Here is a 14,036-nt window from a genome sequence, read left to right as displayed (position 1 = left end):
GTGGTACGGTTACCAACCACGTGTCCACCAGGATGAATGGCCACCACTATATTGCGAGCAAGAGTAAAATGTACCACCCTGTGGCATAACATGCAGCTGAAAATAACATGCATGATTTCAGTGGCTGCTGCAGAACTGGGCCATCTGGAGCCTCCTCACCACCACCAACATTTTTGTACTGTGCGAATGGGATTTATCCTTCCACACATTCTCCACTCCCAAAATCATCCCAACATCAACTTACCCTCATTATGCACTGCTCTCTGCCAATGCACTTACCAGTCTTATCCTCTTCTCTGCTTTTCTCCTTTTCCACTCCCTATCCCCCCACCCCACCCCACCCCACCCCTTACCCCTCCCCCACAGCCACCCAACACTTTGCCTGGCTGCTTAATCCTGACACCATCTAGTCTCTGCACACTCCACCAGAAAGTGCCCTTCTCTCCTCCCAGCCGATCTTTGCTATCCATCCCTCTTCCCTGTCCCACTCCAGATTGCTGCTTTCATTCAATGTGACGGTTTCATTCTAGCTGGAGTGGGCAGAAGTAGCAGTCATGTGTGCGTGAGATGTGCCTGCTTGTGTGAATGTGTGTGTGTGTGTGTGTGTTTTTTTCTGAAGAAGGCTGTGGCTAAAAGCCCAGTGTGTAACAGTTCCGTATTACATCTGTCTGCAACTCAGCATGTCATCTTTACAGTAAGTAACAATCTGTTCTTTTCTTAATAGTGTTGATATTCCAATCTGTACTTTCGATTAATGATCTTGCTTGTTACTTACACATTTACAACGGCATATTTATTTTGTGCACTTTGCTTCTTTATTTTTGGGGTAAATATAACAATTCCACGCATATCAGCATCTTTCCATCATGCCGTTATTGACTAAAGTTACTGGTATTCTAAGGCTTAATAACTTAAATTTCATGTTTTAAGATTATACCCATGCCGTGTTGTATTAGAGTGTCATTATCTAGAACTAGCCGATCCAACATTGGCATCAAGAAGTTGCAGTGTTTGGCATGACATAGTATTATACTCTGTTTGCATGTTCACTGATAGTCCAGGTGGCAGTGGTGGAAAGTTAGTCCTAGACGCCAGGTCTCAACATGATTGATTATGGTAAAATAATTAGAACCACTCAAAAAAGGCACTTCAGCTGTGAAGTCATGACAATAGTGGGGTATTCGAAAACACCATTCAAAGGCCTAGAATGGAATACCCTGAGTACATTCATTCTTTTGTATTTACACAGGGCATGACAATGCTACAAAACCAGCACTGTCCCAGAAAGTTAACTGTACTAGCTGACAAAGCCAGGGAGCTAGACCTCAATAGAGCGAACAAAACTTTATGTGCAAGTCAATCTATGACAGGAGGAGATTCTCTGAACACCACGTAGAGACTAGCACAGAGATAAACACAAAATGCGACCAGCACAAGCAGCTGAGCATTATCATGGGAAAAAGAGCACAAAGTGAGGCAAAGGCCAGGTCTGAGGTAGTTAACATCAGCATAAGAACTGACAGGCCGTAGCCTGTCACCAAACACAGATGAACACATGTGTCAGTGCCTTTACCCACAGACCTACACCATCTGTACCAGCTTGCCGTACTACTTTCCCACGGGACCCACGCCAGCTAATCTTTGTCCATATTAATGTCCACTAGTGGGGATACTAAACATTCAAAATAAATTCGCTGTCATGTTCAACAGTGTGTGGGTGATGTGTAGCTATCAGGTAGCTTGATCTGAAATGATAGGTAGAAGGGCCACATTGCAGCAGACCATGCATCAGTTCAGTGCTGCCAAACAAAGTTAATAGATTAGTCTCTTTCCTGCAGATTAAAACTGTGTGTTGGGGCGGGATTGAAAACAAACCCTTCCTTTTTGGAGCAATGGTCACACAGATTGAGCTACCCATGTGTGCTTCAAGGCCTTTTCAACAGCTTCAGTTTGCTAGAACTGCTCTTCTACTTTGATTCTAGATGCTGGCCTCATATGTGAAGAGAGTAGAGTTAAACCTAACAAACAAAAATTCTGCTAAAGGCTTTGCAGTTTCCATAAATCACTTTACACAAAAGCCAGACTGATTCCAGAAAATTTTTATAACTGATATCTTCCATCTTTCTTGTCTGACTGAGTTAGTATCCTCCTTTCTAATAACAATGGTGGAAGTGGGATGTTAAATCCCAGTACTGCTGTTTTCAGTTTATCAGCATCCATTCATTAGCAAACAACAGCAGCAGCACGATAACATTTACATCACACATTTACCTCTGATAACCTCATGTTAGAGAACTGAGAAATTGGCATGAGTGCAGGAATACTGCAACTGGATGCTTGTATCATTGAAAACAGTCACCTAAATTAACAAGTTATCATGGCCTGTTGGTATATGCTGAAGGCAGGAATGGCAGCATCATAAAGCACAGCATGCAGTGGATCTCTCACAGCAGCTGGGTACAATTCAGAATAGTAATTTTTTGACAAGTGTTTACATGTAATGGAACAGAAGTCCTAATAATATATTGTAGGATACAGGGATCTGCTGATGTATCATGTGCATCTATGTAATGGGTGCACAGTTAACTGGAATGGTTTCTGAGGCCACTGCACATTAACCCTATTAGTCATAGGTGACAAATTTCATCAGAGAACAAATACACATTTAAAATTTGTGTTACTTTACACAGAATTCTATTCATTTTCTTCTGTGAATATTTTTTGTGAAAACAGTTCCATACTGCTGTGCATTACACCATTAGGACACCAGTGAATGGAAATATGCAATGTATATCAACTTATCAAATCCTCATACTCAATGTAGACATCCCATGTAGGCTTTCAATGTAGACAAATAAAATTGTGGAAAAAGCTCATTTTAGAAGATTGTGGGTATAAGTTTTATGATTTTATATCCTCATTAACATGTACCTCTAAAACATTTTGCATTGTTTATTGATACCTGTTGCTGTTATACATATTTGATCCCCCCCCCCCCCCCCACCTTGTAAAAGTAAATATTCTTTATATTTCTAAAGATTATAACACACACATTTCTAGAAAATCTCCAACACTTACCTTTTTTCTCATACTGGAAATCGAAATGTCATGTGGCTAGGGCCTCCCATTGGGTAGACCATTCATCTGGTGCAAGTCTTTTGAGTTGACGCCTCTTCGGTGACTTGTATGTCGATGGTGATGAGATGATGATGATGATGATGATGATGATGATGATGATGATGATCACACAACACCCAGTCCCTGAGTGGAGAAAATCTCCGACCTGGCCGGAAATCGAACCCGAGCCCCTTGGAATGACATTCCGCCGTGTTGACCATTCAGCTACTGGGGCGTACTTTTCTCAGAGTAAAACAGAAGTACTCTCATTTATAGCAAGAAAATCAGAAGTGATTACAATAGGTGCTATTTTTCCTCTATTGAGCCTAAGAAAGTAGTCATTATTTAGTCAACAAAATGAACACTGAAAAACAATACATTGTGAAAGACATAAATCATATCATATCATTTGATTTGAGATATATGAGTCTTGACAAATGAGCTGTCAGGATTTGATTTTGGCCAAGGAAGATAGGAGAGGCATCCGTATAATTTAGGATCACCAGTGGCATGTCAGGATTCTAAATTATTTTCCAATCCTTCCACAGCCTCCTGTGAAGGAAGGCCATGAAAATGTAACGTAATGATTCGTGTTGGTTAGTTTCATGTTCCGTGGATTGTTTTGCATGATAAATCTTAATGATGTGGAACAAGTCCTTTTACATTCAGATCACAAATTAATTGCTGAACATTTTTAAGATTTTGTTTATTTTTTACGAAAATATACATACGTGAGTTAGTAATTTGTATCCACCACTTCTTCCAAATTACAGTAATAGAAATTCTTCTATTGAATAGGAGGAGTTATCAAGGAGAAACTTTTTTCAGCTTGTTTTCAAGTTTTATCTTGTTGACTGTCAGACATTTTATACCGACAGGTAAGTGATCAATAATTTTTGTTGCAGTGTTGTCCACTGTTTTTTGTGCAAAAGACAACTTTAACATGGGCTAATGAATGTCTTTTTCTTCTGGTATTGTAATTATGTACATCACTGTTCCTTTCGAACTATAGTGAATTATTTACAACAAACTTCATGGGGTAATAAATATAATGTGAAGCAGCAGTCAGAATACATAACTTTTTAAACAGGTGTCTACAGGATGATTATGTGTGAGCAGCACATATTCATACAACTCATTTTTGAGCAATGAAGACTTTTTTCCATAAAGATGAGTTACCTCAAAACATTACTCCGTATGCATTATTGAATGAAAATATGCAAATATGTCAACTTACCAGTTCGCCTATCCCCAAGACTCGCAATGATTCATGCTAATGTGGCTGAACTACATTGTTTTAGGAATCACATAATGTTTAAATTCTCATCAGTAAGAATTTTGAAGTTTCCAATCTATTTATTATTTCCTCTTTTGTGTCATACTTATCATTAGTATAGTACCCTTAGATGTGCAGAAATGAATATGTTGCATCTTCTTAAAATTGAAGGTGAGACCACCCACAGAAAACCAGTCAGTGATACTTTTAAGAACATTGTTTACCGTTTCTTCTGTTTCTGTATGTATGCTTGGATTGATTATAATACTAGTACCATCTGCAAAAAGAACTAATTCTGCTTGTCTTATATTAGACGGAAGATTGTTTATATATATGAGGAACAATAGCGGACCTAAGACTGAGTCTTGGGGAACCCCATAAGTGATTTCTTCCTGTTCAGAATAATGTCCCTGGACTACATTGGCTGATCTACTAAGTACAGCTTTCTGCAATCTTTGGTTAGATGTGACATTATCCATTAGTTGACTATACCATCAGCCTCATAAAACTTAATTCATCTATGAGAGTACCGTGATTCACACATTCAAACACCTTAAATAGGTCACGGAAAATACCAACCTGCACTATTTTGTTAATTAATTAGTAGAGCAATGCTTCTGAAACCCAAACTGTGATTTGTTGAGGATATTATTGTTGCTGAGATGTGATACTATTCTACAATACATCACATACAAAGATAGGAAAATAATTTCAGTAGTGAAACAAGTTGTTAATTATTGACTTCTCTCTTATCATCTTTCTTAAAGAGAGAGGATTAATGGCAGCGTATTTTTGTCTCTTTGAAAAAAACCTTCAGTTAGTGATGTGTGTTGGGTTTTTAAACCTGGCAGCTCTTTGGATGATTTTTAAGAGGAGCAAGTTGTGAGCTGATATTAGGCTTCATCATCTCTTCCTCCTCCACCTTCCCCCTCCCCTCGTTCCCTGCCCCTTCCTTGATCACTGACATTACAGAAACTCTAAATTCTACACTCAGGGTTAACTCGTCAACTATAAACAATAACCATTTTATACGAGGGCTATTCAGAAAGCAGGGAACGTTTTGGCATTTAAAAAGAAATACATTGCAAGAAATACATTTTATTATATACATATGAAAGGGCGACTGACATACTACTTTGCCACCTAGCCACCAAACACATTGAGGCACTTATCATAGTGGTGGACAAGCTTTGAAAGACCTTCGTCGTAAAATTCTGCCACCTGAGACATCAGCTAGTGAGTCACGCCTGCCTGGAGTTCCGCGTCGTCATCAAAGCGCTGTGTTGCAAGTCAGTTCTTCATCTTGGGAAACAAATGGAAGTTGCTTGGTGCAAGATCAGGGCTGTAGGGCGGATGAGGGAATATTTCCCATTTGAATGGATTAAGGAGTTCTTTAGTACAATTTGCTATGTGAGGTCAGGTATTGAGCAAAAACAAGATTTTGGACACCATCTTTCCTCGGTGTTTATTTTGAACTGCTCTTATAAGGCTGTGCAAAGTTTGTCAGTACTGGGCAGAATTTATGGTTGCTTCACATTCAAGAAAATCAATAAGAAGCACACCTTGCCTATCTCAAAACCTTGTCGCCATCAACTTCCTTGCTGACAAGGTTTGCAAACATTTTCTTGGTTTTCGGGGGGACTTTGTGTGCCTCCACTCCATGGACTGTAATTTTGTCTCACAATTGACATGTTTCACCCAAGTCTTGTCACTGGTTACAATTCCATCCAGTAATGAATCACCATGTTTGTGGTAGGCTTCCAGAAATGTCAACGTTGCCCCCCCCCCCCCCCCCCCCCCACATTCGCTGTTCTTTATGGTGCTCTGTAAGTGTTTTGGGCACCCATTGTGCACAAAATTTGCCCCCAGGGGCTCAGCATTCATTTGCTGTGTACGGGTTTGGCGACCCCGGGGTTCCTGAGCTGGGGACTGGTAAGTGCCGCAAGTCCCCTGTCACCGTAAGCTCTGGGCATGCTTTAACGACCACCGTGCGGTGCGGCGGTGGAATGTTGTGTGTCTCAGGGAGTGGGGATCTTGGCTTGGCCGCTCGGATCGCGAGGATGTAATAAACCTCTATAAACAACCCCTCAATCTCAAGGTGTGCTGCGCGCCGATGAGATGCATGGCTGTTATGGTGGAACAGTCATTAGCGGGCAACCTCTGGGGAACCTGCCACACCTCAGTTGTATAAGGCTTACCTAGGCACGCGGGGCTTTGTCTAGATGGACTTCTAGTTCCCTAGCTGCTCGTGGGACCAAGATGGATCCTTCGAAATCCTTTTTTCCTCCTCCCAGCGGAAAGGGTGGGCCGCTGGAGGGTTCTAACACCCAGTCTCTGAAGAGGGCTCGTGCAGTCAGTCCCCCTGACTGCAGCACATCTTTGACAAGTGAAGTCTTTAGTAACAGGATGCATTCTGGTGCTCAGAATGTATTTCTCATTGTGAAACGGAAGGAGGGTTGTTTCGAGAAGGTCTCGCCCTTCTATATACAAAAGGGATTGGAGGGCATCTGTGGCTCCTTGAAATCAGTGAAGCGCTTACGTAATGGGACCTTGCTAGTGGGAACTTCCACTTCCCAGCAAGCAACTAACCTCCAATCTGCTAAATGTCTCGGAGAGTATGCCATAGACACTGAATTGCACAGCACCTTGAACTACAGCAAAGGTGTTGTGACATGCCGGGATCTAGTTGACATTCCCAAGGACGAACTGCAACATGAGTGGGCTCCGGAAGGTATCGTTGATGTCCAACACATCATGAAGAGGGTTGATGGCAATCTTGTCAAATCTTTATTCTGACCTGCAGTACCACAAAACTTCCTGAACATGTTAAATCTGGCTTCCTTCGCCTTAGTGTGAGGCCTTATTTCCCGACCCCAATGCACTGTTTTAAATGCCAGCGTTTTGGGCATACCACCTTAGGATGTAAAGGCAAAGCGACTTGTGGCAACTGTGGTAAGGCTGCTCATGAAGGAGTTGGTTGCTCGTCTCCGGCTAAATGTATTAATTGCTCTGGGAACCACCCTGTTTGGAGTAGGGACTGCCGAATATTTTTAGAGGAACGCAAAGTCCAGGAAATCAAAACAACCAAGCAAATCCCCTATGGTGAGGCCAAGAAGATCTATAAGTCGATGCAACCTCCCACATTTGCTACATCTTTCGCATCCCTGGTTCAGAAGCCTACTCCAAAAGTCTATGCCTCAACGCAGACCGAGGTGGTGAGTGTTGGCACTAACACCTGCAGCTGTCAGTGCACTTTCAACATAGCCAGTGTTTCAGAGCCGGTAGCCCCTAGTCGAACGGCAGACAAGGGTATAGTGGCGAACTTGGGCCAGCCCCTGTCGCCTCCAACAGCTGAGGCTGTTCCCAAGCTCAGTGCGCCAATTACCACCCCCACATCAGCTCCCCCAAAGCCCACCAAACCACAGAAAGCTCCTGTACCGCAGCAACACCGGGTCAAATCCCGTGGTAAACCGTCTGACCATGCGGCTGTTGTTTTACGTGAGGCTTCATCTGATTCTTCACCAGAGTTGATGGAATACGACGTATGTGTGGGGCAATCAGCTCACCCCACACCTGCCCCTCCACCTGCTGCGGTCTCTCCGCCCCGTCGGAGAGACAGCATGAAGGTGCTACCCCCAACATAGATGGCTCCTACCCTTCAGTGGAACTTGCAAGGGTTCAGGACGCATGTGGAGGAACTTCGTCTACTCTCTCAGGGTAGACCACTGTGTCTCTGTCTCCAGGAGACTTATTTCCATCCCTCATACTCCCCTGAGCTGCGAGGCTATTCACTCCACAAAAAGGACGACCTGCATGGAGAGAGAGCTAGAGGAGGTGTAGGTATTTTCGTCAGGACGGATTACCACTCCTCGCCTCTCTCGTTTATGACGACTTTACAGGCTGTCGCTGTGTCTGTGCAAGTACGTCATCCATTGACTGTCTGTTCACTTTACTTGCCCCCACATGGGGCACTTGATGAATTGGCCCTCACCGACCTTCTTACACAACTCCCCCAACCATTCATTATTTGTGGTGATTTTAACGCCCACAATGTGCTTTGGGGCTCTGCAATTACTTGCCCCAGGGGTAGAGCAATTGGGAGGCTTCTCCTGTCATCCTGTGCCTACTTGCTCAATGGAGGACAGAGTACTCATTTCTGCACAGCGACTGGGTCGTTCTCTGCCATTGATCTCTCGCTTTGCTCCCCAGCTCTTGCCGCCAGTGCTCACTGGGAAGTGGTCGCTGACTTGCATGGCAGTGATCATTTCCCCATCTGGATTCACCTGCCAGATGGCGTGGGCCCCAAAAGGAGACCACCACGATGGGTTCTCAGTGGAGCTGACTGGACACTTTATAGCCAGTTCGCCCAATTCGAACACTGTGCGACTGTTGAGGTGTGGGTGGATCATATTACCGAAACGGTCCACCACGCTGCTGCAGCATCCATTCCACAGTCCATGGGCCCCCGGAAGAGGCCACCTGTGCCTTGGTGGAGTGCCGACTGCCGCTCTGCCATCAGGACCAGACATGCGGCTCTGCGTCGATTCAAGTCTCGGCCGACTGCTGAGAATCTTGCAGTATTTCGGGTGGCGAGGGCAAGGTGTCGCTGCATTATTCGTGAGAGCAAGAAGAGGTCATGGCAACAGTTCCTGAACACCATTAATCGTTCCACCAAAAGTTCCATTGTGTGGGAGACCATCAGGAGAATTTCTGGCAGGGGAGGGGGGTGTCCCATAGCTGCTGTACTGAATAACGGCACTCTCCACACGGATCTGCGAGACATTGCCCAGACTATGGCAGCGTATTTTGCCACAGTTACTGCAACAACCAGTCAGGATCCAGATTTCCAGCGTCATAGGGCCGTTGCTGAGAGATGTAGTCTGAACTTCCAGTCCACATCTCATGAAGTTTACAACTGCCCATTTTCAATGTGGGAGCTGGATTCTGCATTGTCTGGAACTCGTGACACCTCCCCTGGTCACGACAGGGTCCATTACAGTATGCTATGGCACCTCACAATGCGCAACAAAGAAATCCTCCTCGCACTTTTTAATGGAATTTGGGCGTCGGGTCACTTTCCTGACGCGTGGCGTGAGGCAGTTTTAATCCCTTTTTTAAAACCTGGGAAAGACCGCACGAGCCCGAGTAGCTACCGTAGTGTTGCCCTCACTAGTTGCATAGGGAAGACCTTGGAGCGGATGGTCAACCGCCGCCTTGTCTGGATGTTAGAATCCCGGCAACTCCTTAGTCGCTTTCAGTGTGGGTTCAGGAAGTTTCGTTCCACCTTTGATAACCTGACCCTACTGGAGGCGGCTATACAACAAGCTTTCCTACGCCGTCATCACCTTCTAGGTGTATTTTTTGACATTGAGAAGGCCTACGATACCACTTGGAGGCGTCTCATCCTGGAGCAACTTCACGAATGAGGTTTTCGGGGTTGTCTTCCTCTTTTTATTCAGTCTTTCCTCTCGCCACGATATTTTAGATACCGAATTGGTGACGTCTTGTCTGATCGCTTTGAGCAGGAGAACGGTGTCCCTCAGGGTAGCGTTTTAAGTGTGACTCTCTTTGCCATCGCTATTAATAGCATTACGTCCATAGTGAAAAGTCCTGTCCAGTGTTCTTTGTTTGTGGATGATTTCTCTTTGTTTTGCTCTTCTTCAAGCCTTGCAACGACAACTCGTCAGTTGCAACTTACGATTAGACGTTTGGATGACTGGGCGCGGAAGAGTGGTTTTAAGTTTTTCACCGAGAAGTCTGTATGTGTTCTTTTTAACTGTTCTCGTTCGATTTTACCCTTTCTTGAGTTGCGGATGAGGGACACTATTCTCACTTTTAAAGACACGGTGAGGTTTCTGGGGCTCATTTTTGACTCGAAGCTCACATGGTTACCTCATCTTGTCTGCTCCAGTTTTACAGGGCGTTTGTGCGATCTCGGCTCGATTATGGGTGCATGGTGTATGGGTCTGCGAGGCCTTCTTACTTGAAGATGTTGGACGTTGTGCACCATGAAGGGCTTCGGTTGGCCACTGGGGCATTCCGAACTAGCCCCATACCAAGCCTCTGTGCAGAGGCTGGTGAACCGCCACTTCCTATGCGGCGACGGCTACTTACGGTGCGCCAGGCGTATAAAACTTTGTTCACACCATACACCCCTGCATACCCTGCCATTGCTCAGCCTCCTCTGGCACAGTTATTTCATAACCGGCAACGTGAGACGCAGCCCTATGGGATTCGCTCACAGGATTGCCTTGCTGCGATGTCTATGGGTGGTCTTCGTGTTTTGCGTCGCGGTTGGAGCAGATCCCCCCCTTGGCTCCTCCGGAGACCCATACTTATTTTAGATTTGACTAATTTTAAGAAAGATCGCACACCAGATTTTACATTCCAATGTCTGTTTTTTAACATTTTAGATGTGCATCACGGTTTCACTGTCATGTACACTGATGGCTCCAAACAGGAGAATTTCCTTTGCTGTTCTGTAGTGTTCCCCGATCAAGTTACCCGGATTCGCCTCCCTGCTGAATATACAGTTTTCGCAGTGGAGCTCCACGCGATCCTGAAGACACTGGAGCAGATGAATCGTGTTCGGGGCGATCGATTTCTTCTCTGCTCCGATTCTCTTAGTGCCTTACAATCACTGCAGAACCTGTATCCGACTGAGGCGATGGTCCAGCTGATACATGACCAACTGTACTTGCTCCAACGGCGGGGTACAGAAGTATCCTTCAGCTGGGTGCCTGGTCATGTTGGCATCTGGGGCAATGAACAGGCCGATCGGGCTGCCAAGGAGGCCTGCACAGAGCAGGGTGTGGTCCAGTGTCCTATTCCCTTGCAGTCCGTCATCGCTGCACTCCACAGGAAGTGCATGGAGTTGTGGGAGGACGAATGGCTGGCGGTGATGGCCAATAAACTGCGGTTGATAAAGTCAACCACTCGGCCGTGTCGTTCCTCCTGCCGGTTGCTCAAGCGGGAGGAGGTGGCCCTCACACGTCTTCGGATAGGGCACTGTCCTCTCACACATAGCTTTTTATTACGGCGGGAGGATCCACCGTTTTGTGATGCTTGTGGTGTGCACATCTCTGTCCAGCACATTTTAACAGACTGCATTTTATACCGTGATGCACGGGCAAAAGCACAAGTTGCTGGGGATCTGCCTTCTGTTTTAGCTAATGATGAGACGTGTGTGTCTAGGGTTTTTAAGTTTTGTGATGTGTCTGGACTCTGGCCTAAAATTTTAGGCTGGAGGTTTTAGTGTATTGCAGAGTGGTTGACTCCTCCCCTTTTTTCCTTGCGGTCAGCCAGCCACTTCCATCTGCTACATTGTTTTAGCTTCTTCTATCATTATTTTCCTGTGTTGTCCATGTTTTACTGCTGACGCTCTGCTTCATCCCACGCTTTAGTGTGGGTGAGCACATGTTTTTCGACGATTATTACCCATGTTTTCTGTTCCATTTTATATTCCTGTTCTGGGATTTTTCTTGACACCCGTCTCACTAAGTTACTGAACGGGCGCTGAAGACCTTGCTGTCGTGCGCCCAAAACCCCTCTACTACTGTACACAAAATTTGTGGTAACCTAGCTTTTGAGTGACAATTTCAAACAACAAAGTCCATGAAACTTGTGGAAAGGAAAGGGAAAGCTCTGTTATTGTGAAGCGATGGTTTTCACGAATCGTGTCATCAACTTCAGTGACAAGATCGTCAGTCACAATGCTCGGGCGTCCACTCTTCTCTTCATCATGAATGTTCGTTCGGCCATTTTTAAACTGAATGCACTATTTCCAGACAGAACATTCACTTATTATGTTATTTCCGTACACTTCGCACAAATCATGATAAATTTCTATAGGATTTATGTTTTTTGCCAACAAAAACCGTATCACAGACTGCACGTCACAACTGGTGAGATTTTCGATTGCAGCGCACATTTCAAATTCGAATATAAAAAAAAAACAGACGCGCAGAGACATTCCCATTGTCACAGATGGATGCCGACTGAGCTGCCGAGCATACATACCAAAATATACGCAATCAGCGCACACCTAGCGGTGTCAGACGGAAATGTTCCCTACTTTCTGAATAGCACTCATACATAATAATTTTACTCACATCAAACATGCTGAAGTGCAGTAGTTAAAAATTCCTTTTCAATATGTGCAAGTGAATTAACACCATGGAGTCCATCAGCCAGAAATGTCATTTAACTTCACTTTATTGTTGTTGTACTACTATTATATTAAAATTAAGTGTTTGTAAAAAAATACTGCTTAATAAATTATATAACTATTCTAATCTTGCTTTCATATTCAGGTACAATACAAACTTGTGTCTGAAAAATCTGGAGCTGGATCTGTACAAAACCTCTCAGTTGATAGGGGTGTGAACAAAGCTTGTGTCAACCTCCCAGGTGCCTATGAATTTGTACCTGCAGGTTGTCATAAGTATTCTCCATCAGTATTCTTGTGGAACTCTGCAGCTGCTTCACCTATAAAGCTAACAGCAGTTGCTCACACTGTTGGGGGTTCTGTTAAATCCAAACAGAAAGTTTATGATCTCATGATCAATGTATTTGAGGTTGAGAGTGAAAAACTAAAAGCCAGGTATGTATCTCTTTCGCCAGATATGTAGTTTCCAGAAACTGTAAGCAGTTGCATGTCTTCCTGTGTACTTATATTTTCATGAACTAGTAATGTGTTAACACTTTGGAGACCTAACCTGAGAAAAGCAACTTTGTCTTAAAAAGACTGCACCCAAGTATAGGTCGGGTTGCATTTTTCCAAACACATGAGCCACCTGTCGTTCAAAAACTGGACTCATTTCATATGAGAACAATTAACAGACTGCTGCTGCCATCTGTTGTCAGTTTCTAGAATTATTTTGAAAGCAACATCAAATAATGTAACACCTGCTGTCGCAAATGGCTGAGCCAATATGATTGCATTGATACAATTATGTGTGTGTACTCATTAGGTCTTACAGTTTGCTATAACTTTGCTGCAAATACATCATGCTTGTGAGCAAGAAATTTGAAAGCTGAGGAGGAAGAAATTGCTCTATAATTCACCTCACACTTTTTTTTGTGGGTGGGTTGGGGGGGGGGGGGGGGGGGGAGTGTTAAAATTTATGATCTATCAAAGAATTAAAGTAAATATGAAAAATAAATCTTGATTCTTGTTCTTTTTTAGTATGTATTATTCTACATCAGTTATGTATGTGGCTGTAAATTATGCTAAAAATGGCCAGTTTCCTAGGCCCGATATTCTTCTAAGTGACCAATTTCTAAAGTGTTCACAGCTTCAGTAACTGTCATGTGAAGGTACATTTAGTGACATCAGTGCTTCATTTCTCAGTTAAGCTTACTATGTCCTTCGTTACAGGCCAGAAGATTTTGCAGTTTAAACACTTTCATCAGTTCCATCATCTTTTCTCTTTATTCTTTTATCTTCCTTTACTGTAATATGAGTGATCTACATAGTGCGCATTGTGGTATTGATTTTTGTACATACTCACCTTAATTATTTCCTTTTACTGCCTAGGCTATTGGAATATAAATAATTTGTACTGATACATCAATCTGCTTATGAGTGTAGTGAAAAACTGTAGCAAAAAAGACTCCATACTCTGATGATTTATTGAAAAGT

General features: G+C 43.7%; 1 protein-coding gene across 1 annotated transcript in view; it reads left to right on the top strand.

The window, feature by feature from the left end:
* The window catches only part of LOC126351630 (nodal modulator 3), a 161,093-nt gene that overhangs the window by 120,702 nt on the left and 26,355 nt on the right, over nt 1-14,036 (top strand). The window contains exon 10 of the mRNA XM_050002621.1: nt 12,706-12,995. Within this exon, the coding sequence (XP_049858578.1) occupies nt 12,706-12,995 (290 nt within the window). The remainder of the gene's footprint in view (nt 1-12,705; nt 12,996-14,036) is intronic.

The sequence above is a fragment of the Schistocerca gregaria genome, chromosome 1 (assembly GCF_023897955.1).
Source record: "Schistocerca gregaria isolate iqSchGreg1 chromosome 1, iqSchGreg1.2, whole genome shotgun sequence".
NCBI classification, from domain to species: Eukaryota; Metazoa; Arthropoda; class Insecta; order Orthoptera; family Acrididae; genus Schistocerca; species Schistocerca gregaria.
The sequence above is the reverse complement of the archived record's forward strand: the minus strand, read 5'-3'. Positions and strand labels throughout refer to the sequence as shown.